General features: G+C 39.8%; 1 protein-coding gene across 2 annotated transcripts; it reads right to left on the bottom strand.

The window, feature by feature from the left end:
- Positions 1 to 1,276: 1,276 nt before the first annotated feature.
- Positions 1,277 to 24,291, bottom strand: grinab (glutamate receptor, ionotropic, N-methyl D-aspartate-associated protein 1b (glutamate binding)). Of its 2 annotated transcripts, none has more exons than XM_034174980.1 (7): positions 24,149 to 24,291; positions 15,324 to 15,617; positions 15,116 to 15,228; positions 13,943 to 14,143; positions 8,554 to 8,682; positions 8,321 to 8,464; positions 1,277 to 2,000 (listed from the first exon to the last, which is right to left on the bottom strand). In XM_034174980.1, exons 2-7 carry the CDS (start codon positions 15,613 to 15,615, stop codon positions 1,851 to 1,853), a joined length of 1,029 nt encoding a protein of 342 aa, XP_034030871.1. In that variant the 5' UTR covers positions 15,616 to 15,617; positions 24,149 to 24,291; the 3' UTR covers positions 1,277 to 1,850. The 2 variants fall into 2 exon arrangements, with proteins under 2 accessions (XP_034030871.1, XP_034030872.1); XM_034174981.1 differs by having other exon boundaries at positions 1,851 to 2,000; positions 15,345 to 15,617.

Below are 24,291 nucleotides of genomic sequence, written 5' to 3'. Positions count from 1 at the left end.
CACCCACACCGCTCAACGGCAAGATAAGCCACGCCCTGTGGGCGTTATCATAATTATCACGTGACCTTACCTGAGCCTACAGTGACTCATTTAGGCGTTTACTGTGCCGTAATTTTTTTTAAGAAGCCAATATTTGTAAATAACTATGCAAACTGCGTTATCAATATAACATATACAGTATACAAATAATGAATGTTTATGAGTTCAATGGCACGAATATTTCATGCGGTGAAATTAAATATTCGTTCCATTGAAAGAATGTAAAAACATTCATTATTTGTTTTATATTTGTTTTTTGTTTTATAAAATGGATCCTTATCATTTGATATTTTATTAATTTATATACAACTGAAAAGGGACTTACATTTTGGTGTTTCACTGCTGCTGAAGTCCAAATTGTGACGTGTAGCCCAGTGATGCTGTGCAGTGACTTCAAGCTTCCATAAAAAAAAAAAAAAAAAAAAAAACTTTGTGCAGCTCCCCAGTCCAGCCAAAAATCACATCAGCATTTCATGCATCCAGATGGCTTACAGCGTGGATTCTGTCAGTTAGTTCAATCAACTCATCATGCCGTTGTCCACCGCGCATGCACGCAAGTGGGTCGGCACTTGTACTATCAAAAAAAACAAAACAAAAAAAAAAAACTATGCGCTTAGCAGTTAAAAAAAAAAAAACTCGTCAAAAATGACGTGATTTCATTCCAACTTCCTGCTAGCAGCCTCCAGACAGCACGCTGGATTTGTTTTGTGTGTGCGTGCACGCGTTGTGTGTGCACGCGCATGCACGAGGAAGTGTGCGCATGCACAATCACGTGTGCGCGCAGAGTGCAATGGTACCAAATGTATGGAACCAAATTTGCACTCTAAATGCAATGCAACACAAATGGGATGAATTAATCCATGTCATGTGACATACAAAGCACCAATCAAATGACAAGGAGCCACGCAGCCGTTATATAATTTCTTTTAGATGGTCTGCAATATCTAAGACCATTTAATTACACAGAGTCATGTTTTGGCAATTACTTTATTATTGAATAATCATCAGCAACTGTTTGTCATGTATTGTGTAATCCAATCCCATACAACGTTTTAAAAATAAAATCCATTTTTTGTAAGCTGCCCACGATTTAGTATTATTATTAGCAGTTCAAGTCATTTAATGTGCTTAAAACCTTTGCTTGGTACAAGTAATAAAGAAACTGCAGGCTAGCAGATGGGGAGGAAAAGATTTAAAATTATTTTGTACTCCAATTAAAAAAAAAACACACAACAACAACAATCTATTCTTTTTTATGTTATTCTCCTCCAATGGAATGACAAAATTTAACCAACACCATGTAACAGTGAGAGAAAAAAAAAAAACCCTGGTCAGATCAAGAGAGAGAGAGAGAAAAGACAATGTTCACAGTAAAACAATGGCTAAGCCAAAAGGTTGTTAACCTTAACCCATTTAAGCCTCTTAGATCCACGTGTTTTTTCACATCATCTTACTACCCATAATGTTGATTGTCCAAAAGCAAAGCAATAACATATGTTCCATTACACCATGTATATTTTGTACAGTGACATAGTGAAATAAAAGTAATCAAAGGAAGCTATTTTCAGGTACTGTGATTACATACACGTTTTATGCATGTTTTCATGTGTCAACAAGACAGGCCATTTACATTTCCCCCAAAAATCACGACATATGACATTGACAGCAGTTCATTTTCAGATTAAAACAATCATAAAAAAGATAAAGTGTGTGAAGAATAAGAAAGTGATGCACACGCCAAGAAAAGATTATATGAACTAATTTCCATACATGAAGTCAAAACTAGACTTTGGGCCGGCTGCTCCTCCTGCTCAGCCCCGTACTTTTCCAAAAATAGCCAGAATGTACAGGAAGATGTTGATAATATCCATGTACAGATTCAGAGCTGCAAAAACATATTCCTCTGGACTCAGGGACAGTTCCTTGTTGCCGAGTAGCAGCTGCGTGTCCACCGCCAGGAACTGTCACAAATCAAAATAAGTCAAAACACTGGAAAACATGCTGTTTCTTTAACTGCAGAAAAATTTACAATCAGACTTATCACATGGTGGGTTCAGCCGACTACAGGAAACAGAAATGTGCACGGATGAATCTTTCCAGCAAGTGACATCTCATCCTTCGAACGTTCGTCAAAAGCATGACATGAATAATTGCTAAACTGTTTTTCTACCAAGGCAGTCAGTTAAAGGTAAATGTCCTAATTTTTTTAACCACTTAAGTAATAAAAAATAATTTTACTGTTTGTGAATCCTTTATTTGAATGCTAATCCTGCAGTATAATACTTGGAAGGGCCTGGCAACTTCATTTTACGGTGCATATGGAAAGTATTCACAGCGCTTCACTTTCTTCCATTTTGTTATGTTACAGCCTTATTCCAAAATGGATAAAATTCATTTTTTCCCCTCAAAATTCTACTCACAATACCCCATAATGACAATGTGGGGAAAAAAGTTTTTTTTTGCAAATTTATGAATAAAAAAAATGAATAAATAAATAATCACACGTACATAAGTATTCACAGCCTTTGCCATGAAGCTCAAAATTGAGGTCAGGTAGATCCTGTTTCCACTGATCATCCTTGGGATGTTTCTACAGCTTAACTGGATACCACTTGGGGTAAATTCAGTTGATTGGACAGCTGTGGAAAGACACACACCTGTCTACATATGAGGTCCCACAGTTGACAGTGCATGTCAGAACACAAACCAAACATGAAGTTAAAGGAATTGTCTGCAGATCTCTGATTCAGGATCGTCTCGAAACACAAATCCGGGGAAGGGTACAGAAACATTTCTGCTGCTTTGAAGGTCCCAATGAGCACAGTGGCCACCATTATCTGTAAATGGAAAAGTTCGGATCCACCAGGACTCTTCCTAGAGCTGACAACCCATCTAAACTGAGCGATCGGGACAGAACGGTCTTAGTCAGGGAGGTGACCAAGAACCTGATGGTCACTCTGTCAGAACTCCAGCATTCATCGGTGGAGAGAGGAGAACCTTCCAGAAGGACAACCATCTCTGCAGTAATCCACCACTCAGGCCTGTATGATAGAGTGGCCAGACGGAAGTCACTCCTTATGCACATGGCAGCCCACCTGGAGTTTGCCAAAAGGCATCTGAAGGACTCTCAGACCATGAGAAACAAAATTCTCTGGTTTGATGAGACAAAGATTGAACTCTTTGGTGAATGCCAAGTGTCATGTTTGGAGGAAAACAGCACCATCCCTACAGTGAAGCATGATGGTGGCAGCATCATGCTGTGCGGATGTTTTTCAGTGGCATGAACTGGGAGACTAGTCAGGATTGGGGGTAAAGCCTGGGTCCCACCGAATAATAAGCACTTGCACACGCATGGGTGTGTCAGCAATTATTCGAAGAATGACCCACGTTTTCATCTATCATGTATCCACTATGAAGGTGCCTCTATGTGCCTCTCTGTACCCCGCATGTGCCACATAGCAGCCTCTAGTGAGCCACGATCGACCTGTCATTAGAGCCTCGAATGGCTCACATCAGCCACACTAAGCCACGTAGCGCCATGATAACGCAATGTTGGCGCATTTAGGCATGATGGTTTGGACCAAAACCTTCAGCCTTCCCACACCTGGTCTCTTTAAATTGTGGGTTTTCAATTCACAGATTCACAGCAGCATTTAAAGATGTCACATTTTTTAAACAGTCCAAAAATAGACGCTCCAGTACAGTCCCGCGGTTGTGCACTGTGCGCCAGGCTGCTGTCCACCTGTAATGCACCATACCAGCTAGAACTGAACCAAGGGCTCCTGGACAGCCACCTCTGTGCTCCTCGCTGGGTCCGTGGCTCGCTGGCTTTATTTTTTCCCTGGCTTTAAACACACACACACACACACCATAATCCCACTTTAAATTTTATGTTTGTCCGTTTATTTCTGCAAATCACTCTTTTGCGCGCGTGCTGCTGTTCTCCATTGCTGGATAACTGCCTCTGAGCTCCTTCTCACTGGCTTCCTTTCCATCTGTGGCTTGCTGGTTTTATTTTTTCCCTGGGTTTAAACACAGTCATTTCACACCGTGATCCCACTTTAAAGTTTGTGTTCGTCCATTTATTTCTGCAAAAATCGCTCTTTTGCGCGCGGTGCCGTTCTGCATACAGAATGAGGTGGCCGCTTTAATTATATACACCTGTGGATCACGTAAAAAAAAAAAAAAAAAAAATATATATATATATATATATATTTCTTCCACAGCTTACAAGTCACAGTGATACAACTTTTAACTTTGTGGTTTGTCTTCAAAATCTGCCTTTTGCGCACTCGCCTGTGTGGCTGCACAGCTCTGCTTTTAGCGACTTCACTGGCGTTATTCCTTCTGCAGCTTTAAACACACATCCACTTTCACACAGTCATCCTAATTTTAACTTTGTGTTCGTCCAATATTGAATGAAAAATCACTCTTTCGTGAGCTGGCGTTCTGCCTAAATGCTCCTTTGGAGCATGATGAGTCACTGCATCAGTGTGCACACACAGCAGAGCTCATGTAATCCATTAACAAGATATTAAATCAACTATAGACATACTTTTACAGCTAGGAACTGCTTTATCAAGCTATAAAAACATTAAAAATAGTTACCTTAAGCTGTTCAAAATACATTCCATATGGAGCAGGAAAGAGGAAAAAAGCATCCAGATGAAACAGTCTTCTGTGATTCCAGAAGCGATTAGAGGCGTTTTCAGCATCCAAGGTTTGGCAGAAAATGATTAATCCGCTACAAAATATTTATTTTATATACAGCGTCCAGCGCACAGAGCAGGTGGAATTGTGTGCGCAAGAGGGCAGCCGCTCAGGTCCTGCGTGGCTGCCAGATGCACGGATAATGGGCTTTTAGCAGCCTCATAAGCATCACGCAAATGCCTCTAAGTCGTTGCAGTAACTTGTACACAAACTGCGCCATGCCGTTGTTGCTAAATTTTGAACTTAGAGAGGAGCCTCGTTAACTGAAGATAATGCCTCTAAGAGCCACGAAACTCCCACGATAGTTGAAGAAACCCTCCCCTAGCAAAGAAAACATGCTGTGTGGCTCATTATTCATCCTTCATTATTCGGTGGGACCCAGGCTTTAGAGGAACGCAGCAATGTACAGAGACATCCTGTATGAAAACCTGAGGAATGGGTAAAATTGCTCAAAGATAGGTGCACCAAGCTTGTGGCCTCATATTCAAGAAGACTTGAGGCCGTAGTTGCTGCCAAAAGTGCATCAATGAAGTATTGAGCAAAGGGTGTGAATACTTAAGCATATGCGATTTCTTAATTTTTTATTTTTAATAAATTTGCAAACATTTAAAAAACAAAAAAAAGTTTTCATGTTGACATTATGGGGTTTGAGTAGAATTTTGATGGGAAAAAATTAATTTCATCTATTTTGGAAAGATTGTAACATTAACAAATGTGGAAAAAGTGAAGCGCTGTGAATACTTTTCAGTCGCACTGGATCCCTAAGTGTGTACAACAAAGTTGCATAACTTTATCAGATTTTGTAACTATGAACACTCAAGAGAGGAAGCTGTGGTGACTGACTACAGCAGGTGACTCTGAGCTTAACAGCAAAATTGTGGTGAGGACAGACTTTGAAACAGTTAGTGCTACTAACTCTTAATGCCTTCTGTATACTTACTGAGTGTAGTTGGACAAATGAAAGAATCAAGAAACATTAATTTGCTGATTGGCTCATAGACATTAATTGAAGCTTTCAAAACGCGCACAATATCGTGTGAAGCCCAAAGTAGCTGTGTGCCACTTCTCCTGAAGCCGATAGTTCTATTCTTGATGTCAACAGCAGTGGTGAGCACAGTTCCGCTAATCTGCGGACTGCTAGTTATCAAAGCTAACATTATCATTAGCAGATTAGCTCTTGAGATAACTTTGAAAAGCATCAGCGGACCAATTAGCTTCAAATAATTTTATTTCTGATAACCTTTAGACCGCTAACATATTTTTATGGGCATAGTGAATAAAGCTTAAGTTAAAAACATTTGTCTGTCTGAAATCACAGATTTTGGTGCCTGCATGTTACATGTTTTGTAGCAGACAGACAGCTATGAGTGGCAGTGCTCAATCCTCTGCTAGCAGAGCAGAGCTGGCTACCAGAGAGAAAGTAAAAGGGAGAATAAAAAAGATCTTTCTTTTTTTTTCACACCATACAGACTTGCAGGCATATCACATGAGTCATGCACAGGCAGACAGTTTTGAGTTATGGTTAAAATTTTAAACAAACTAATTCTGGGCAAGTTATTGAAATTAACATCATCACCTCTGTCATTTTACAAAGTGAAAATATCCGCTATATGTTTTAGTTAAAGTAATGCACTAATTTTGAAGGTTTTAGTGTTTAAAGACACACATGCCGCAATTTATTATGGGAAAATTAGTTTCCTGACATCAGTGGTTGGTCATATATAACACACGAGTGTAACATGTGGTGGGTTTTACAAATAAATCTGTATTTGTAAGTAATTCAGCACTTTTAGCGAATGTGTGGCAATTGCTGTTCACAGTGCCATGAACACTGCCATCTACTGGATGGCCAGTAGATGGCAATTTCCCCATAATGCACTGTCTGTACTCTGTAAACCAAAATTAGTTTGCTTAAAAAATGTACTGTAAGTCAAAACTATCTGCCTGTGCATGACTTGTGTGATAAACCTGCAAATATGTATGGTGTGAAAAATAAAAGATTTTTTTTCTCCTTTTCTTTCTCTCTTCACTTCTCTTTTCCTTCCTTTCTTTCTGGTTACCAAGTCTCTGACAGAAGGCTGATCTGAGACAGAAGCACTGACTCGTTGTGTCAGTAGCTGCCAATGTACTTGAGGCAATACTGAAAGTTACTGGTTTAGCTTGTAGCTGTAACCTCTGCTAATTTTTTAAGGTGTTTATCAGTTTGGCTTTATAAAAGTTAACTTTTCAGTTATTGGATTAAAGGCTGTGCCCACCACTGAGGAAATGTGCTGATGACTGCCAGATGTTTACTGACCACCCTGTCAAACTTGTACAACTTTGAAGTATTAAAGCAGACCAAGCCGTTTGAAGCCCGAGCCCGACCCCCAGAACAATCTCCTACGTGGTTGCTGTGGGCCACTTCAGGAGAGAATGCAACTGTGTTGCAAGGTACAGCGCTCTCCAAAAGTATTCACCCCCTTGGTATTTCATGCATTTTAATTTGTTTTGCCATTTCAAATACAAAAAGTAAATCAGTAAATCAATATAAAAATTTCTAAACAATTTGCCACAAGATACATCTGGGATACAAGCCTAGATTTGACATTTTGGTGAAAGAAAATCCTCCTCTATGCCACTTCATCATATGTGTTGTGGGTAAATGCAACAGCATAAGGTTGTCTGTAAATGTGTTACATTTGTCATGGAAACCCCCCAAAATAAATACTTTACCACCAATAACATTCACTGTAATTTTTCTGGTATCTTTTTCAGTAGTAATTACATTTCAAAACAAAGTAAAAATGGTCAAATTTGTACAAAAATCACCTTTAAATTTAGGTGTGAAATAACGCAGATTTTATGCTATTTGGATTTTTAGGCTTTCCCATTTTAAATTAGTTAGTTATATATTGGGCAGTACGGCTGCTTAGTGGTTAGCACTGTTGTCTCACAGCAAGAAGGTTGTGGGATTGTTTCTAACCTGAGGCCTTTCTGTGTGGAGTTTGCATGTTCTCCCCGTGTTTGCGTGGGTTCCCTCTGGGTGCTCCGGTTTCCTCCCACATTCAAAGACATACAGGTTAAGTGAATTGGAAACTTTAAATTGTCTGTAGGTGTGCGCATGAATGTAAATGTGTTTGTCCATCTATATGTGGCCCTGTGATAGACTGGTGTCTTGTCCTGTCCAGGGTGTACCCCGCCTCACGCCCTATGACTGCTCGGATAGGCTGCAGCGCCCCCGTGACCCTTAATTGGAGTAAGCAGGTATGGAAAATTGATGGACAGTTATATTTAAAGGTCTAGAAGTTTATGCTACTGGAATTGTATTTCAGAAACCAAAGAAGTCACTTGGATGAGTCCAAAGATCAACATGAACTGCAGTCATCAGCGTAAACATCTGAAATACCAAGAGCCATCATACCATCAAAAAGTCACTGACACAGCCATTACAGGCTTTGTATTTAAGACTGCAAGAACCTCATTAGACTGTTTACTTCGCCACAGTGGCCACACCGAAAATTTCTGACGTGGACCTAACATCATGTAAACAGTTGTTCACATGCTATTGGGAGGGTATTGTCTATGAACTTACACAGGTGAAGAGTAATGCTCCCAGTCCAGCATAGACAATGTGCACAATGTTGTTCCGGATGATGATGCAGAGGATACCGAAGACGATCAGGACGATTAAACACACGAAGAGCACACCGTAACAGGAGGTGAAATCGTACTTCGTCTGTGGAAGGAATCACATTAACGTGACCAAAGCAGTATGACCTCCATCCTCTGTGTGGATAAAACAAGCAGGGCTGAGCAGTTACAAACCTGCATCGAGAACACCACCACTGTAAAGCACACAATAGCTGTGATGCCCACTGCCATGATCACAGAGTCAGTGTCATGGAAGCTGGCGATCATTCCCACCATGTACGACATACAGAGCGTCAGGATGGCCTGGAAACAAGAAACAAATGGCTCCTTACTTCATCGTTATAATCATTTTTAACTCTCCAAATCGTCACTTAGCATAAATGAACTACAAAGTACATTTTTGTTCATGCAATTTAATATCAAATCAATTTTATTTATATAGCGCCAAATCACAACAAACAGTTGCCTAAGGCGCTTTATATTGTAAGGCAAGGCCATACAATAATTACGGAAAAACCCCAATGGTCAAAACGACCCCCTGTGAGCAAGCACTTGGCGACAGTGGGAAGGAAAAACTCCCTTTTAACAGGAAGAAACCTCCAGCAGAACCAGGCTCAGGGAGGGGCAGTCTTCTGCTGGGACTGGTTGGGGCTGAGGGAGAAAACCAGGAAAAAGACATGCTGTGGAGGGGAGCAGAGATCAATCACTAATGATTAAATACAGAGTGGTGCATACAGAGCAAAAAGAGAAAAACACTCAGTGCATCATGGGAACTCCCCAGCAGTCTATAGCAGCATAACTAACGGATGGTTCAGGGTCACCTGATCCAGCCCTAACTATAAGCTTTAGCAAAAAGGAAAGTTTTAAGCCTAATCTTAAAAGTAGAGAGGGTGTCTGTCTCCCTGATCCGAATTGGGAGCTGGTTCCACAGGAGAGGAGCCTGAAAGCTGAAGGCTCTGCCTCCCATTCTACTCTTACAAACCCTAGGAACTACAAGTAAGCCTGCAGTCTGAGAGCGGAGCCCTCTATTGGGATGATATGGTACTATGAGGTCCCTAAGATAAGAAGGGACCTGACTATTCAAAACCTTATAAGTAAGAAGAAGAATTTTAAATTCTATTCTAGAATTAACAGGAAGCCAATGAAGAGAGGCAAATATGGGTGAGATATGCTCTCTCCTTCTAGTCCCTGTCAGTACTCTAGCTGCAGCATTTTGAATTAACTGAAGGCTTTTCAGGGAACTTTTAGGACAACCTGATAATAATGAATTACAATAGTTCAGCCTAGAGGAAATAAATGCATGAATTAGTTTTTCAGCATCACTCTGAGACAAGACCTTTCTAATTTTAGAGATATTGCGCAAATGCAAAAAAGCAGTCCTACATATTTGTTTAATATGCGCATTGAATGACATATCCTGATCAAAAATGACTCCAAGATTTCTCACAGTATTACTAGAGGTCAGGGTAATGCCATCCAGAGTAAGGATCTGGTTAGACACCATGTTTCTAAGATTTGTGGGGCCAAGTACAATAACTTCAGTTTTATCTGAGTTTAAAAGCAGGAAATTAGAGGTCATCCATGTCTTTATGTCTGTAAGACAATCCTGCAGTTTAGCTAATTGGTGTGTGTCCTCTGGCTTCATGGATAGATAAAGCTGGGTATCATCTGCGTAACAATGAAAATTTAAGCAATGCTGTCTAATAATACTGCCTAAGGGAAACATGTATAAAGTGAATAAAATTGGTCCTAGCACAGAACCTTGTGGAACTCCACAATTAACCTTAGTCTGTGAAGAAGATTCCCCATTTACATGAACAAATTGTAATCTATTAGATAAATATGATTCAAACCACCGCAGCGCAGTGCCTTTAATACCTATGGCATGCTCTAATCTCTGTAATAAAATTTTATGGTCAACAGTATCAAAAGCAGCACTGAGGTCTAACAGAACAAGCACAGAGATGAGGCCACTGTCCAAGGCCATAAGAAGATCATTTGTAACCTTCACTAATGCTGTTTCTGTACTATGATTAATTCTAAAACCTGACTGAAACTCTTCAAATAGACCATTCCTCTGCAGATGATCAGTTAGCTGTTGTACAACTACCCTTTCAAGAATTTTTGAGAGAAAAGGAAGGTTGGAGATTGGCCTATAATTAGCTAAGATAGCTGGGTCAAGTGATGGCTTTTTAAGTAATGGTTTAATTACTGCCACCTTAAAAGCCTGTGGTACATAGCCAACTAACAAAGATAGATTGATCATATTTAAGATCGAAGCATTAATTAATGGTAGGGCTTCCTTGAGCAGCCTGGTAGGAATGGGGTCTAATAGACATGTTGATGGTTTGGAGGAAGTAACTAATGAAAATAACTCAGAACAATCGGAGAGAAAGAGTCTAACCAAATACCGGCATCACTGAAAGCAGGCAAAGATAACGATATGTCTTTGGGATGGTTATGAGTAATTTTTTCTCTAATAGTTAAAATTTTATTAGCAAAGAAAGTCATGAAGTCGTTACTAGTTAAAGGAATACTCGGCTCAATAGAGCTCTGACTCTTTGTCAGCCTGGCTACAGTGCTGAAAAGAAACCTGGGGTTGTTCTTATTTTCTTCAATTAGTGATGAGTAGTAAGATGTCCTAGCTTTACAGAGGGCTTTTTTATAGAGCAACAGACTCTTTTTCCAGGCTAAGTGAAGATCTTCTAAATTAGTGAGACGCTATTTCCTCTCCAACGTACGGGTTATCTGCTTTAAGCTGGGAGTTTGAGAGTTATACCACGGAGTCAGGCACTTCTGATTTAAAGCTCTCTTTTTCAGAGGAGCTACAGCATCCAAAGTTGTCTTCAATGAGGATGTAAAACTATTGACAAGATACTCTATCTCACTCACAGAGTTTAGGTAGCTACTCTGCACTGTGTTGGTATATGGCATTAGAGAACATATCTCACTCACAGAGTTTAGGTAGCTACTCTGCACTGTGTTGGTATATGGCATTAGAGAACATAAAGAAGGAATCATATCCTTAAACCTAGTTACAGCGCTTTCTGAAAGACTTCTAGTGTAATGAAACTTATTCCCCACTGCTGGGTAGTCCATCAGAGTAAATGTAAATGTTATTAAGAAATGATCAGACAGAAGGGAGTTTTCAGGGAATACTGTTAAGTCTTCAATTTCCATACCATAAGTCAGAACAAGATCTAAGATATGATTAAAGTGGTGGGTGGACTCATTTACATTTTGAGCAAAGCCAATTGAGTCTAATAATAGATTAAATGCAGTGTTGAGGCTGTCATTCTCAGCATCTGTGTGGATGTTAAAATCGCCCACTATAATTATCTTATCTGAGCTAAGCACTAAGTCAGACAAAAGGTCTGAAAATTCACAGAGAAACTCACAGTAACGACCAGGTGGACGATAGATAATAACAAATAAAACTGGTTTTTGGGACTTCCAATTTGGATGGACAAGACTAAGAGTCAAGCTTTCAAATGAATTAAAGCTCTGTCTGGGTTTTGGATTAATTAATAAGATGGAATGGAAGATTGCTGCTAATCCTCCGCCTCGGCCCATGCTACGAGCGTTCTGGCAGTTAGTGTGACTCGGGGGTGTTGACTCATTTAAACTAACATATTCATCCTGCTGTAACCAGGTTTCTGTAAGGCAGAATAAATCAATATGTTGATCAATTATTATATAATTTACTAACAAGGACTTAGAAGAGAGAGACCTAATGTTTAATAGACCACATTTAACTGTTTTAGTTTGTGGTGCAGTTGAAGGTGCTATATTATTTTTTCTTTTTGAATTTTTATGCTTAAATAGATTTTTGCTGGTTATTGGTGGTCTGGGAGCAGGCACCGTCTCTACGGGGATGGGGTAATGAGGGGATGGCAGGGGGAGAGAAGCTGCAGAGAGTCTGTAAGACTACAACTCTGCTTCCTGGTCCCAACCCTGGATAGTCACGGTTTGGAGGATTTAAGAAAATTGGCCAGATTTCTAGAAATGAGAGCTGCTCCATCCAAAGTGGGATGGATGCCGTCTCTCCTAACAAGACCAGGTTTTCCCCAGAAGCTTTGCCATTTATCTATGAAGCCCACCTCATTTTTTGGACACCACTCAGACAGCCAGCAATTCAAGGAGAACATGCAGCTAAACATGTCACTCCCAGTCTGATTGGGGAGGGGCCCAGAGAAAACTACAGAGTCCGACATTGTTTTTGCAAAGTTACACACCGATTCAAAGCTACCTTGGTCCGCACCGACTACAGGGGCCTGGCTAGCTGTAGAATTACTTAATTAGTAATTAATTACTTAATTAATTAAGTAATTAACATGAATGTCAGTCACTGAAATATGTAAGTGTGAAACGACGAAATGTTCACAAGAAAGTTATGCAATTCTATGCAAACACCATGTGTATTCAACAGTCCACATCAACTCAGACAACACGGGATTTCCTTAAGCCTCTTTCACACTGGCATATTCGTAGAGCTGCGCATTACAGCGTTGTGTTTCATTTAAATCCGCCCAAAATGCGTGCGTACTCAGCCTTTTTCCGTGTTTGTGGATCTGCTTGCAGCTGCATGTGTTCGCTTTTTAATGTGTGCACACAGTCGCGTGTAGTCCTTGCCGCTATTTAAAACCAGTTCACTCCTGCCGGCTGTGCAGAACACATCACTCCACTTGGAAAACAGTGGACTGTATCATTAGGTTTTTACAGTTTAATTACTGCCACGTATGTAGCCAAAGCTGCTATTTTCTGCCTCTGTGGAAGTGCGCTCTGTTCTCTCCTGCACGGTGTGGTTCACGTCAGAAAGAGCCATTTAACATTATTATTATTATTATTATTATTTGTTTTGGTGGATGGTTTTCATTGTGTACAGATGCTGCTGAGTCTGGCTGTGGTAAAAGCTGCCGTGAATGAAGTGCTGTGACTTCTTAAACTTTTAAAGCTCCGGTTGCTCCGATCAGGTCCGCTGATTTGATCAGACCTGATCGATCAGGGCGTCTGATGAGCACACCGACATGCAGCGACAAGGCTTTTATTTTAAAGTCACAGGTCTGATCAGACACACACACAAAGCGTCCACGTCAGAGCTGTTTCTGGATTTCTGAGTTGAGGTTCGATTCCATGTTCTGAACACACAGGTGCTGTGGGCTGTGTGATCATGTTCTCATGTTCTCAACTGATTCCTCTGGATTCATGCACTCAGTTTTTGGTTGTGTACAGGAGCGCCGTGTTGCACAGACTTGCATGCAGTAACGCTGCGCTGCGCAGACCTGCTTAAAACTATGTCCAGCACTCTACGCCAAAGAAAATTAAACATGTTTCATTTCTTCCATCCTTATGCGCGTAGCCCTCAACATACTGCTGCGTAGGGAGAAAAACTCAGTGTAGAGCTGCTAAAAGTGGGCGTAGAGCTGCTCAACTCGGCGTAGACGATACGCCACAATGAGCAGCTCTACGATTACGCCAATGTGAAAGGGGCTGTAATGTTCCTGTCTTTCGTTTCCATTATTAAAAAGGTACAATAATAATAATAATATCTGCACAAGCTTACCAATGCAATCAGGTTCCAAGGATGCATCCGGCGAAAGCTTCCACAGCAGCTGAGTGCAATAATGCACACAAAGAACACTGCATAGGACACGTAGTAGGTCCAGATGTGATTCGCAACAAACAGCTTGACATCGTACGAAAAGGTGAAAATAGCCACAAAGCCAAATGTGACCAGCAGCTGAGCTGTTAACACCAGGTATACCTGGAAGGAATAGCAAATTATTAGCAAGCAGGAAAATACTTTTTAATGATGCTGCAACTAATGATTATTTTAAGTAATTATTCTTTAACTTTTAGTCAAATAATGAAGTAACCTAAAACAAAATGTAAGGCAGTGTAAAATAAAAATCCCATCAGTGAACCAGAAAAAAAAAAAAGACAGCTTCGTATTTAATGCTGTATTCAATGGAAACTAGAAATTTCTAACTCTCGGGGGGGGGGGGGGGGGGGGGAAGCAAACTAAATACCGCCAGAGGTCAGAATCCCTACTTGGTAACTTGGATGTTTCTCAACTCCAACTTCTGCATTTGAAATCATTCCCCAATGACAACTGCTCTGAAGCTTTTTCTCAAACTTCCATCCATCCATTTTCTTCTGTTTCATCCGAGGTCGGGTCGTGGCAAAACATTGTCAAGTTGAATTAAATGAGGGGTTTAGTGTTAACTGCCAGTAGAACGAGCATTTATGATTCAACATTTGAACCCAATTTCAAGTGATTTCTGTGTTTTGGGAGATCAGAACAGGAAGGAAAATAGTCGCTCAAGTAATCCATTTAATTAGGGTACCTCTAGTTCAGATTTTGTTGAACTGTGACATGCCAGTTGGTTTTGATGCTGCTGAATTTAGAGACTGTAACTAAAATATAAACACGTTAAGCTCGTTTAAATGAGAATGTTTTGGGGTTCTTTTTTGGTGTGCATGTGTATCTGTGGAAGAGACTGTTGTGCCTAAGAAACTGCCAATAAATTTAGTTATCATCAATTTTACATTAAAATGGGTTTTTTCCAATTATCACTGCATTTTCTTAAACACTGATGACCCCCCCCCCCCCCCCCCCCCCCACTCAGGCCTGTATTAAAAACTGAATTATTCTGGAACATCAAAATGAGCAGATTATTGTGTCGCTCTTTTAAAAAGCAATTAAGAACATTCTTCAACCACACTGCCAACTTGCCTTCCGAATAAAGGCACGTCTGATGGTCTTGTCGTCTAAACTATGACCAAAGTCTTGATTCTCGTAAAATGGTGGAGGATCCTCAGCATGGTAACCAATATTGGCCCCAGGATCTAAAGTAAAATCAACAACATACAAGAAATTATATAAAACGTCTTCATAAATCTAATAACATTGATATTATCAAATGCTATATTATGACAGATACCGCTGATGTTGTGATACAAACCCTGGTTAAAGTATCCAGGATAAAAGTTTGGGTTGGTAAATCCTGATGTGCCTTGATTGTCCATGGGTGGACCAGATGAGCCTGGTTTCTCCTGAGAATATGCAGGCTGTCCAAAAGCACCTGGTGAAGGGAAAGGGAGACCGCCAGGGGCAGGACCACCATATAAGTTTGGATCAGGCATGGGCATCCCCATTACTGGAACAGCTGGCTGCCCCGGTTGTGGAGGGGGTCCCTCTTCCAAAGAGGTATATGCAGATTTCTCCTCAGACATCTCTAAAGTGGAATTAGAGAGCAGATGGAATGACTATGGCAGCTGCAAACAGCCAAGTAAATAAACAAAATGTTATAAGATAAAATAACACAACACTGGTTACATGGTGAATTATTATCTTACGAGTTTGACAGCTGTCAGAGCTGTCACAGCTGGGTCACATGATGATGCCAGTTAATGCTGCATTTAAAACAACTAAGAAACCAAATTATTTGTTGTTTTTATTGATTTATTTAAACTACTTCAATAATGTTAGTAACTTAAGAACCCAGCGTTTCACCTAGCAGAAACACAGATCAAAAATCATCTCGTATACATGCAACTTCACTGAGAAGCAGCATCTAGCCTATGATGTCACTGAATCATGTGATCGAGACTGCAATTTCAAAAAGTGGAATCAGCTTCAAAAACAACTGTTTTGAAATATTTGAAAATGTACTATTTCGACGGCTGTGCACAAATCAGTATGAGCACAGCATCTATTATGAAAGAGTATAAATCAAAGCGGACAATATTACTGACACGTCTAAACACCACGGTGAACCTGGTGTTGAACCCTGCGGCATGTTTGGCTGTTGAAACTGGAATTTCTGAAACATGGACAACAGCTTGGAACCAGTTACTGAACAGCAAACATTTTTTTTCCTGTATGACATGATAAACAATTCAATTATTGATGTTATGTTTGATACACGCTACGAGGTATGTCACTAAAAACAAATGCAATGCACTTGACTTGGTTCATGAATGAACGTTTTGTTGCACCATAATCTTGGTGACAAACAATCAGCACAGTGTTTTGACAGCTGAATCAAAGTTTTCCAGTGTTTATCATGACAGCAACTGTTATTTTAACTAAATCAAATGTTTCAAATGAGTCTTTGTAAAGTCATATGAGCACCTCCCTTTCTCATTCAATAAAATATCAAATGCTTACACAAACATTCAAAATACCACGATTTATGATTCTTTTTGGTGTTAACTTTGAAAATCTTACAGTCCATATTAGCTTAATAACAATAAGAAGCACATCTACAATTTGTTGCTAAATTACATGAAATGAAAAGCTGGCTAAGTTTTATCCAGGAACTGATTCCTTGTCTAATAGATGTATGTCATTCACACCTTCTGGGCATGCTCTAAACTGCATAACTATTGGACATCCATATTTAAGACATTTTCAGAAATATATAATGTTAAATTTTCCCCTTCTGTTCTGACTGCAATTTTTGGAGTCATACCTCCAGACGTCTTACATCCAAAATATAATTCAAATTCGATAGCATTTACTACACTGGTTGCAAGACACCTGATACTTTTGAGGTGGAAACAGGAAGTCTCTCCCACACATGAGCAGTGGCTTGCAGAGCTCATGAGATTTTTGTATTTAGATAAGATGAGATATGCCCTAGCAGTTTCAACTGAAAAATCTCTCAAGGCAAGGCAGCCTTTTCTGACATATATGGAAACATTTAGAATGATCACCTTACCATAACATGAAACCAAATCACTAATATACTATTACAGTTAGCTGTGAAGTGAATCGTTCTGTGTATTCCATTTTATTTTATTATTATTATTATTATGTTATTTATTTTTATTTATTTATTTTGATGTTGGTTCTTTATGTATATAGTTTTATGGTTCTCCTTCTCTTTTTGTCATTTGTTGGGGTTTGGTGTTTAAAAAATGAACAGCACAGAATAGTATACTGCTGGAATGTTTTCTGAATAATGTATTGTTGAAAATGATAAATAAAATTGTTAAAAAATACATGAAATGATTGTTGCTGAAAGAAAAGAAGATGCTGCATTCCCATGAGCATTTTTTTTTAATTCAGTTTTAGTTCCACAATTAACCAAAACCTCATCTGAAATTTCAAAGCATTTTTTAATGCAGAGTTCATATATAGAAACCTACATAAACACTGATGACCAGTGAAACAGCGTAAATGTGAACTCTGTACATTTATATGAAAATTAATAATAGATGATAAAACAAATAAGAGGATTCTATTTAATGGTATATATTTGTTTCTTAATTAAACCCTTCATTAATTCATGATCAAATATCCAACTGACATCTTTAACAATAACGTTATTCTTTAACATTCTTCAAAACATTTGAAACAGCCAGTGTTTATGTCAATATTGCGTTATATTTTGTATTGTGTTGTACATTTTAGTTATTCTAGTTTATTCCAGCAATTTTATATTTTTTGTCATTTACATATGTCATGGATGTAGGGTGGCAGCCAAAAGGTTGAGTGCACTTGCTTGTAATGCGGAAGGTTCCTGGTTCAAGGCCACTCCTGCCCATTTTCCATACAACACGTCAGGATGGCATCTGGTGTAAAACTTGGGCCAAATTAACATGCAGATGCACTATGGATCTGCTGTAGCAACCTCCAGTGAAAACAACAGAGAAGCCGAAGGGACTTATTTTATTTACATGTCATGTGTCTGCTGTACCTGTAATTGAGTAAGAAAATGGATGGACGAATGTGTCTGCTGTCTGTTTCTGTCATCTGCCTCCCTCTAGTATCCTGTGGTGTATTGCAGTTTTGGTTTAGCTTCTAAATGTCATTTTAGTTCTTGCATACAGCCATTCAAATTTCCCTAAACTGACAATACTTAGTTTCTTCAGAAATATAGCTTTTTTCCCCTTTATACAGCACCGCTTGGTCACATATTGTGGCATTTTGGGATTACCTTTCACTGCTATGCTGATGATACTCAGTTATACATGCCGATAACTGCTAGTAATCTCATTCAAATAAAATCCTTAGAAGATTGCCATGCATCAGTAAGAAGTTGGATGTCTAGAAACTTCCTACTTTTAAACTCTGATAAGACTGAAATGATGGTTCTTGGTCCAGTGAGACATCGGCATCAATTTGACCAGTTAACGCTCAGCCTAGGCTCATGTGTCATACATCACACTGACAAAGTGAGGAACCTTGGGGTCATTTTTGATCCCACATTGTCCTTTGACCTCCACATTAGAAATATTACGAGGACTGCTTTCTTCCACCTGCGAAATATAGCGACACTCATCCCATCTTGTCTATGGCTGATGCTGAGACCCTGATCCATGCGTTTCTCTCTTCTAGATTGGACTACTGCAATGTTCGATTTTCTGGTTTACCACGGTCCAGCATTAGGGCTCTCCAATTGGTTCAAAATGCTGCAGCCAGACTTTTGACACGAAGCAGAAAGTTCAACCACATTACACACATTTTGGCATCCCTTCACTGGCTTCCTGTCCCAGTGAGATCAGATTTTAAGGTTCTTGTACTAGTCTATAATATTGTTCACGGACTGGCACCTCCCTACCTAGCTGACCTAATTAAACCTTACGTACTGGCCCGGGCTTTGCGTTCTCAGGGTGCAGGACTACTTTGTGCCCCTAGGGTGAATAAGAAGTCTGCGGGTCACAGAGCTTTCTCTTATCGTGCCCCTTTTCTGTGGAATGATCTCCCCGCGTCAATAAAACAGTCAGATTCTGTGGAGACTTTCAAGTCCAGACTTAAGACGCACTTATTTTCTCTTTCGTATGGCTAGCATACTGGTATAGTTTTGTTTGACACTTTTTACTCTTTTAATTAATTTTATTAGGAAACGGAGCGTGCTGCGGCCTCAACTTTACCTAAATTCTGGGTCTTTTAGTGAAGGGCTAGTGCCCGACGATCACCTTAGTGTTTCTTCTGTTTTTCTTATTGTTTTTCTTAATGCTGGCAAATTATACAGTATTTCTTCTCTTTCTGATGCCTGATTCTGTTTTTTTTTTTAATCTCTGTTTAAGGTGCAGCTCGATCTAGAGATGGGAACTGTATATGTGCTGGCGACCCTCCTGTCCTGTGCACCAACAGCATTTCCTGTATATTCGTATTATGAATTGTTCTGTAATTTATGTCTTAGCTTCTGGGGAAAAGCTGGTCTTGTTAGGAGAGACGGCATCCATCCCACTTTGGATGGAGCAGCTCTCATTTCTAGAAATCTGGCCAACTTTACTAAATCCTCCAAACCGTGACTACTCAGGGTTGGGACCAGGAAGCAGAGTTGTAGTCTTACACACCTCTCTGCAGCTTCTCTCCCCCTGCCATCCCCTCATTACCCCATCCCCGTAGAGACGGTGCCTGCTCCCAGACCACCAAAAATCTATTTAAGCATAAAAATCCAAAAAGAAAAAATAATATAGCACCTTCAACTGCACCACAGACTAAAACAGTTAAATGTGGTCTATTAAACATTAGATCTCTCTCTTCTAAGTCCCTGTTAGTAAATTATATAATAATTGATCAACATATTGATTTATTCTGCCTTACAGAAACCTGGTTACAGCAGGATGAATATGTTAGTTTAAATGAGTCAACACCCCCGAGTCACACTAACTGCCAGAACGCTCGTAGCACAGGCCGAGGTTGAGGATTAGCAGCAATCTTCCACTCCAGCTTTTTAATTAATCAAAAACCCAAACAGAGCTTTAATTCATTTGAAAGCTTGACTCTTAGTCTTGTCCATCCAAATTGGAAGTCCCAAAAACCAGTTTTATTTGTTGTTATCTATCGTCCACCTGGTCGTTACTGTGAGTTTCTCTGTGAATTTTCGGACCTTTTGTCTGACTTAGTGCTTAGCTCAGATAAGATAATTATAGTGGGCGATTTTAACATCCACACAGATGCTGAGAATGACAGCCTCAACACTGCATTTAATCTATTGTTAGACTCGATTGGCTTTGCTCAAAATGTAAATGAGTCCACCCACCACTTTAATCATACCTTAGATCTTGTTGACTTATGGTATGGAAATTGAAGACTTAACAGTATTCCCTGAAAACCCCCTTCTGTCTGATCATTTCTTAATAACATTTACATTTACTCTGATGGACTACCCAGCAGTGGGGAATAAGTTTCATTACAGTAGAAGTCTTTCAGAAAGCGCTGTAACTAGGTTTAAGGATATGATTCCTTCTTTGTTATGTTCTCCAATGCCATATACCAACACAGGGCAGAGTAGCTACCTAAACTCTGTGAGTGAGACGGATTATCTCGTCTATAGTTTTACATCCTCATTGAGGACAACTTTGGATGCTGTAGCTCCTCTGAAAAAGAGAGCCTTAAATCAGAAGTGCCTGACTACGTGGTATAACTTACAAACTCGCAGCTTAAAGCAGATAACCCGTAAGTTGGAGAGGAAATGGCGTCTCACTAATTTAGAAGATCTTCACTTAGCCTGGAAAAAGAGTCTGTTGCTCTATAAAAAGCCCTCCGTAAAGCTAGGACATCTTACTACTCATCACTAATTGAAGAAAATAAGAACAACCCCAGGTTTCTTTTCAGCACTGTAGCCAGGCTGACAAAGAGTCAGAGCTCTATTGAGCTGAGAATTCCTTTAACTTTAACTAGTAATGACTTCATGACTTTCTTTGCTAATAAAATTTTAACTATTAGAGGAAAAAATTACTCATAACCATCCCAAAGACATATCGTTATCTTTGGCTGCTTTCAGTGATGCCGGTATTTGGTTAGACTCTTTCTCTCAGATTGTTCTGTCTGAGTTATTTTCATTAGTTACTTCCTCCAAACCATCAACATGTCTGTTAGACCCCATTCCTACCAGGCTGCTCAAGGAAGCCCTACCATTAATTAATGCTTCGATCTTAAATATGATCAATCTATCTTTATAAGTTGGCTATGTACCACAGGCTTTTAAAGTGGCAGTAATTAAACCATTACTTAAAAAGCCATCACTTGACCCAGCTATCTTAGCTAATTATAGGCCAATCTCCAACCTTCCTTTTCTCTCAAAAATTCTTGAAAGGGTAGTTGTAAAACAACTAACTGATCATCTGCAGAGGAATGGTCTATTTGAAGAGTTTCAGTCAGGTTTTAGAATTCATCATAGTACAGAAACAGCATTAGTGAAGGTTACAAATGATCTTCTTATGGCCTCAGACAGTGGACTCATCTCTGTGCTTGTTCTGTTAGACCTCAGTGCTGCTTTTGATACTGTTGACCATAAAATTTTATTACAGAGATTAGAGCATGCCATAGGTATTAAAGGCACTGCGCTGCGGTGGTTTGAATCATATTTATCTAATAGATTACAATTTGTTCATGTAAATAGGGAATCTTCTTCACAGACTAAGGTTAATTATGGAGTTCCACAAGGTTCTGTGCTAGGACCAATTTTATTCACTTTATACATGCTTCCCTTAGGCAGTATTATTAGACAGCATTGCTTAAATTTTCATCATTACGCAGATGATACCCAGCTTTATCTATCCATGAAGCCAGAGGACACACACCAATTAGCTAAACTGCAGGATTGTCTTACAGACATAAAGACATGGATGACCTCTAATTTCCTGCTTTTAAACTCAGATAAAACTGAAGTTATTGTACTTGGCCCCACAAATCTTAGAAACATGGTGTCTAACCAGATCCTTACTCTGGATGGCATTACCCTGACCTCTAGTAATACTGTGAGAAATCTTGGAGTCATTTTTGATCAGGATATGTCATTCAATGCGCATATTAAACAAATATGTAGGACTGCTTTTTTGCATTTACGCAATATCTCTAAAATCAGAAAGGTCTTGTCTCAGAGTGATGCTGAAAAACTAATTCATGCATTTATTTCCTCTAGGCTGGACTATTGTAATTCATTATTATCAGGTTGTCCTAAAAGTTCCCTAAAAAGCCTTCAGTTAATTCAAAATGCTGCAGCTAGAGTACTGACGGGGACTAGAAGGAGAGAGCATATCTCACCCATATTTGCCTCTCTTCATTGGCTTCCTGTTAATTCTAGAATAGAATTTAAAATTCTTCTTCTTACTTATAAGGTTTTGAATAATCAGGTCCCATCTTATCTTAGGGACCTCGTAGTACCATATCACCCCAATAGAGCGCTTCGCCCTCAGACTGCAGGCTTACTTGTAGTTCCTAGGGTTTGTAAGAGTAGAATGGGAGGCAGAGCCTTCAGCTTTCAGGCTCCTCTCCTGTGGAACCAGCTCCCAATTCAGATCAGGGAGACAGACACCCTCTCTACTTTTAAGATTAGGCTTAAACTTTCCTTTTTGCTAAAGCTTATAGTTAGGGCTGGATCAGGTGACCCTGAACCATCCCTTAGTTATGCTGCTATAGACGTAGACTGCTGGGGGGTTCCCATGATGCACTGTTTCTTTCTCTTTTTGCTCTGTATGCACCACTCTGCATTAATCATTAGTGATCGATCTCTGCTCCCCTCCACAGCATGTCTTTTTCCTGGTTCTCTCCCTCAGCCCCAACCAGTCCCAGCAGAAGACTGCCCCTCCCTGAGCCTGGTTCTGCTGGAGGTTTCTTCCTGTTAAAAGGGAGTTTTTCCTTCCCACTGTAGCCAAGTGCTTGCTCACAGGGGGTCGTTTTGACCGTTGGGGTTTTACATAATTATTGTATGGCCTTGCCTTACAATATAAAGTGCCTTGGGGCAACTGGTTGTTGTGATTTGGCGCTATATAAAAAAATTGATTGCTTGATTGATCTCTGCTCCCCTCCACAGCATGTCTTTTTCCTGGTTTTCTCCCTCAGCCCCAACCAGTCCCAGCAGAAGACTGCCCTTCCCTGAGCCTGGTTCTGCTGGAGGTTTCTTCCTGTTAAAAGGGAGTTTTTCCTTCCCACTGTTGCCAAGTGCTTGCTCACAGGGGGTCGTTTTGACCGTTGGGGTTTTTCCGTAATTATTGTATGGCTTTGCCTTACAATATAAAGCGCCTTGGGGCAACTGTTTGTTGTGATTTGGCACTATATAAATAAAACTGATTTGATTTGTAGCATGGCCCAAGCAGAGGGTCACCCCTTTGAGTCTGGTCTGCTTGAGGTTTCTTCCTCAGAGGGAGTTTTTCCTTACCACTGTTGCTCTGGGGGTTAGTAAGGTTAGATCTTACTTGTGTGAAGCGCCTTGAGGCAACTCTGTTGTGATTTGGCGCTATATAAATGAAAATAAATTGAAATTGAAAGCTTTTTTAAAAGCATTTCTTAGAAAAGCTTTGGCTTGTATAAATACAATAAATTTAGTCACGAATATTAACTGACTTCAGAATATGTTGCTAATATTTCTAGTTGGCGTACATCTTTTAGCAACATTCCTCACGCTTTTTATTTATGACGCAAATTCCCACTCCTGTGAAGTCACGTTGGACGCATCGTTCACTTCCCGGAAACCACTTCAAAAAATACATTGTTTTACACGTTTTATGTATGTTTAATATAAAACATCTACTATACTATAATTATAAACTCCAATTTGATACGAAACGCGCCCGAATTTCTCCAAGGTTGCCGTCGTTACCCAAAACTTACCCAAGAAATGACCAGCTCACAGTTTTCGCTTCGATGATTAGAGACATATAACGCAATAATAGCGATTTCTGCACAAACAGGTATATTACGGTCAAAGTCTGGCCCAAAGTTTAGAGACAAACAAAACCACGGCGTAAACAGGAAGAGCGCAAAAACAGCACAAGTTATCAAAGTTTAATGCCTGAAACTACTTACTTTATCTGCTACCAAAGACGAAGAATCTCAGCTGCACTGAAAACGTCCCAATTAGTTTTTGTTTCGTTTTTTCTTCTTCTTCTTCTTCTTTCTTCTTCAGTCCACCGAAACAACAAAGTACGTCTGGCTGGGCCCCGCCTTCT

Source organism: Thalassophryne amazonica, chromosome 7 (assembly GCF_902500255.1).
Source record: "Thalassophryne amazonica chromosome 7, fThaAma1.1, whole genome shotgun sequence".
NCBI classification, from domain to species: Eukaryota; Metazoa; Chordata; class Actinopteri; order Batrachoidiformes; family Batrachoididae; genus Thalassophryne; species Thalassophryne amazonica.
This window is presented reverse-complemented; position numbering and strand designations above follow the sequence as displayed.